The sequence below is a fragment of the Cervus elaphus genome, chromosome X, assembly GCF_910594005.1.
Source record: "Cervus elaphus chromosome X, mCerEla1.1, whole genome shotgun sequence".
NCBI lineage: Eukaryota > Metazoa > Chordata > Mammalia > Artiodactyla > Cervidae > Cervus > Cervus elaphus.
Window position 1 is genome coordinate 121,551,364 of NC_057848.1, and position 4,306 is coordinate 121,555,669.

At 45.3% G+C, this 4,306-nt stretch overlaps 1 protein-coding gene across 1 annotated transcript; it reads right to left on the bottom strand.

Moving 5' to 3' along the window:
- Nucleotides 1–2,017: 2,017 nt before the first annotated feature.
- LOC122689080 (casein kinase I-like) lies at nucleotides 2,018–4,013 on the bottom strand. Its single transcript, XM_043895199.1, has 2 exons — nucleotides 3,502–4,013; nucleotides 2,018–3,277 (listed from the first exon to the last, which is right to left on the bottom strand). The coding sequence occupies exon 2, from the start codon at nucleotides 3,274–3,276 to the stop codon at nucleotides 2,263–2,265; it is 1,014 nt and encodes a 337-aa protein (XP_043751134.1). The 5' UTR covers nucleotide 3,277; nucleotides 3,502–4,013; the 3' UTR covers nucleotides 2,018–2,262.
- Between the last annotated feature and the right edge of the window lie 293 nt (nucleotides 4,014–4,306).

Genomic DNA, 4,306 nt, shown 5'->3' on the forward strand with positions numbered 1-4,306 from the left:
ACTTTCTGAATTTCAATCTTTGTGAATGTATCATCTCTCCAAACGTTTTCAATTAAAAATTAAAATAAAGGGGGAAAAAGTTTTTATTTGTTCTGAGTTTCTATGGGATGGTGGGGGTGAGAAAAGGAAAAGAATATTAGATACTGGAGAGATTAAGGGCCCGATTTTACGGAACAGGTGAAGCCTGTATCTAAATAGAGCCCTAAATAATCAATAGCCTAGACACAGAAATTTCCTATGTAGGAAGCATTACGAAAACTGGAGCTAAACATGAGTGTTGGAAGATAAGTTTCTTTTGGAAACAACGGGCCTGTTGTCATTAAGAGGAAAGTTTCATTATCATGTACTACATAACTGGGAGTAACTGCAATTTCATTTCATAAGGCTAGTACAAGACAAATGTCATGGTTTAGGTAATGAACACCTAAAGTGAACTTGTTAAAAAATGGAATCAGTTAATCCCATTAGGAACAGAATCATCCAGGATAAAGCATGGACTTGCTTTGTGGTGACATAGATGAAACTTAAAAAGCGGGGGACATTTAAATAATTTCAAAAAGAGGAAAAAAGGAGGAATTGCAGGGTGAAGAATATTGGAGGAAAATATCTGATTTGGGCAACGATGATTGCAGTCAATAATATCCTGAGAATGAAGGAAGTGCACAGCTGTGAGAACTGTCACTCTACACAGGTAAATTCCGGTACTAGGGTACAGTCGTAATGCAAGGACTGAGGGCATCACTATATGAGTCAGTAGAATAGGAAAATAAAACGTGTTCAGAATGGATGGAAGATTCCCTTAAGGAAGGGAAGAGCAGAGGACAGTAGACAGGGCCCTTCGGTTAGAGGGAATGGAAGGAAAAAAGCTTGCAAAAAGAAAACAAGGTATTCATCAACAAGGAAAACACAAAAACTCTACAGTTACAAATGGATAGAACAATAAGAACAAGCACCTCAAAGAATGGAATGCCACATGGATAACAAAGACAATTAACATTCAAAGTAGCTGATTATAAGAGAAACTGAAGCACAAACACCAGGAAGTTAGCAACTGAGGATGAGACATAGGGTGATGAGCAAAGAGTATAGAATCTGATGTCACTCTTGACATATGTGAAATGAAATGAGACTGGTTCTAGATGACAGTTGAGAAGCTGGAGAGGAAATGGAAAGGGATTGGCAGGAGCAAGAGCAGGAATTGGTCGTTTTGAAAGGAAGCAGATATATGGATTCCCATTGCATAAGGACAAAATCTATGGCGGGGGAGGGGCAGGCAGGACAGAAGAAGCACAAAATATTAGGGAAGGAAAAAAATAACTAAGAAAGCAAGGTGCTTGAGACGGTAACACCTTGATCGAGACTACAGGGATGGGGGAAGGGCAGATAGCTCTCCTGCCAGAAAAGCCAGGCAAAGAAGACAGTGGATATTGGCAAGGGTCATACTAGGAGATGGCATTTAAGTATCAAAGGGGCTTCTGTTAACCCTGTCCAAGCAATTCTAAAAGTTGAGAGCTTACTTTTTGTTTTTAAAGAAACAGTTAACAGTTTTTAATGAATCTGTAAACCAAAAAGCTTCCATTTCAAAATAAAAACAAATCCCAGGTCATGTTGATGTTTACAGTGACTACGTTTATGTAAGCAACATATATACATGTTCAGTTTAAGATGTTAACTAAAATTCTGTGACAAACACGCGTTTTTTAAATACCAAGAACATTATAGAGTTGACGCCGAGTCCTGAGGATAATCTAGTAGTCCCTAAGTTTTTCTTAAGTCTTCACTTCAGAGGCTGTTATTTCCAGCTCAAGTAAGCAAGCAGAGTCGTTCATATGCTCAAACTTGGAATCTTGATTACGACCATATCAGCTGGCTTGCAAACAAGAAGTCAACCATGTTAAGAATGTTTTAAGTGAACAACCTGCAAACCCCAGGGATGGATAAACCTTCAGAATGCATTAACAACCATAGCAACTGTACAGGCTATTCTTCTGAAATGAGATCTCTCAAAGCAGTATAGTTCAAAATAAAAGAATTTAGTTAAAATTGGCATAGGCACAATTTCCCCACCAATTTTGTGTGTGTCAAGCGTTTAGTGAACTTTTCCACTTGAAAAAGTGAAATAGAAAACTGGATACCATGTTTCACTAATGACAGAGCCTTCAGCCCAGAGGAGACCATCTCTGCTGACCAGAGCCAGTTTAGAGGGAAATGAATTTGCTGCTCGAGTCTCCTGTTCTGTGTCCTCTGTTCCTTGATTCCTGCTTATGAACCTTTCACTTCACTCTTGATTTTGTCAGTCTGATTGCCTGTAGGTGTTTGGGCCGGCTGACCCTGCCCACTTGAAGAGGCAGCCTGCTGTGCTGCTTTCTGCTGTAGCACTATCCAATCAAATGCATAGTCATGTTGGTAATTCAGGGTCCTGAAAAGAATGCGGAATAGCTGCCTCAGGTATGTGTAATCCGGGGCTTCCTCAAAGGACAGCCCACGACAATGCTTAAAGTACATGGCAAATTCTACAGGAAATCCGTTACATAAAACATCAACAGGTGTGGCCATCTTCATTTCGCTAATCTTTTCACATCTTTGCTTCATCGTTGCAGCCTTTAGTCCTTGCCATGGCAGGCTGGCTCTATTAAAATACATCAAAACATATCCTAATGATTCCATGTCATCTCGGCGACTCTGTTCAATACCAAGATGTGCACGGATGCTAGCATAGGGAGGCGTGCCAGTGAGACTTTTACCCTTTCTGTACGATATGTGTTGCCCTGTCCTGCTGTCTCTGTACTTCTTAGCCAAACCAAAATCAATAAGGAATAACTTCTTCCACTGCTGCCCAGTACCCATTAGGAAGTTATCCGGTTTAATGTCTCTGTGTATCAGATTCTGTGTGTGCACATATTCGAGTCTACTGATCATCTGTTCAGCTAACATAAGTACAGTTTTCATCGTGAACCTCCTTGAACAGAAATTGAAGAGGTCTTCAAGGCTGGGTCCCAGAAGATCCATGACTAGCACCTTATAGTCCGTTTCCTGACCATACCACCGTATCTGGGGGATGCCAACCCCACCTTGAAGAACATTATAGAGCTCCTTCTCGTTTATCAACCGGGGCTGCCTCGCACTCTGTGATTCTAGTTTCACTGCCACTTCCTCGTGGTTGGTGAGGTCTATCGCCAAATAAACGTCCCCGAAGGAGCCACACCCGATCTCCCGTACCAGTTTGTATCTCCCTCCGACAATGAAATCGGCCTTGGGTCCGCTGCTGCTCGCCATCCTGAGAGACAAAGATGGGGTTGGGGTTAAGCTCCGACACCTCTAAGGGGACGATGGACGCCCCTCGGGCTCGTCCACGGAGCAAGGCCGTGAAGGCAGGCAGGAAACAGAGAACGCTGGCTGTTTCTCAGCGTTACAGGGCCCAGAATCCGCCAAGGGGACCCTGACCACCGCTACTGTCTGGTTTCTTTTCACCAGCCCACCGACCGTTGAGGGGGTTCTCACCGTTAGCCGGCTGAGCCTCTGGCTTCTGGCGGCGGCCGCGGCCTCGCTTCCGCGGCGACTTCGGGGGCTGGTAAAGGGGAGCCGTGAAGTTATGGCGGCGATACCACTGCCACCAGTGCCGCCGGCTCCCGCCAGGAGGAACCCCTGGTCACTCCGCCGGCGCTGCCAACACTTTGTTATAACGGCTGCAGCCAACACAAAGTGCCCCGAGCTCCAGGCGGGCGCTTCGTGGCGCGGAGAACTCTGGGAAAGGAATCACGGGCGCTCTTAGAACCTTCCAGACAGATTACCTTCAGAGCCTTTCAAAGGCATCAGCTCCTAGAAAAGCAGATCTACTCCACGTCCCCCAGCTACTCAGGTCACACATCTGAGCAGCCGTGATGTGGGCTTTCCTCCTCCAGTGTCCATGGGCCCTCTCCTTGCTCCAGCTTGAAGATGACCTCTGGTTTGGGAGCTTGGTTCCCTGTGAACAGGACACGATACAGGATTGGGTCCACTAAATTGGGTTTCAGGGCCTTTCAACCACGCCCCTATTTGCTCTTCAGGAAAGTAATCCCATTTCCCTGGGAACAGAGTAATAATCAAAGAAGTGTAAAAGGACTGAAGTATCTCGGGCAAATCAAAGAGGACACCATTACACACTTCAGATGCCCCAGAGCATTCAGCAGCTGAGAACGGACGCAGCCTCTCTGAGGCCCCTGGAAGGTGCAGAGGGCAGCTGTGCTTACTGACCCATTGCGCACAGTTGGCTGTAGGTCTCCAGTGTCACATCCTGGTGCAGGCACCTCTGTACAGGGTCCAAGTG

What these genes read in the sequence shown, in the direction of transcription:
- LOC122689080 (XM_043895199.1), bottom strand. Translation starts at nt 3,276, where the DNA reads ATGGCGAGCAGCAGCGGACCCAAGGCCGATTTCATTGTCGGAGGGAGA.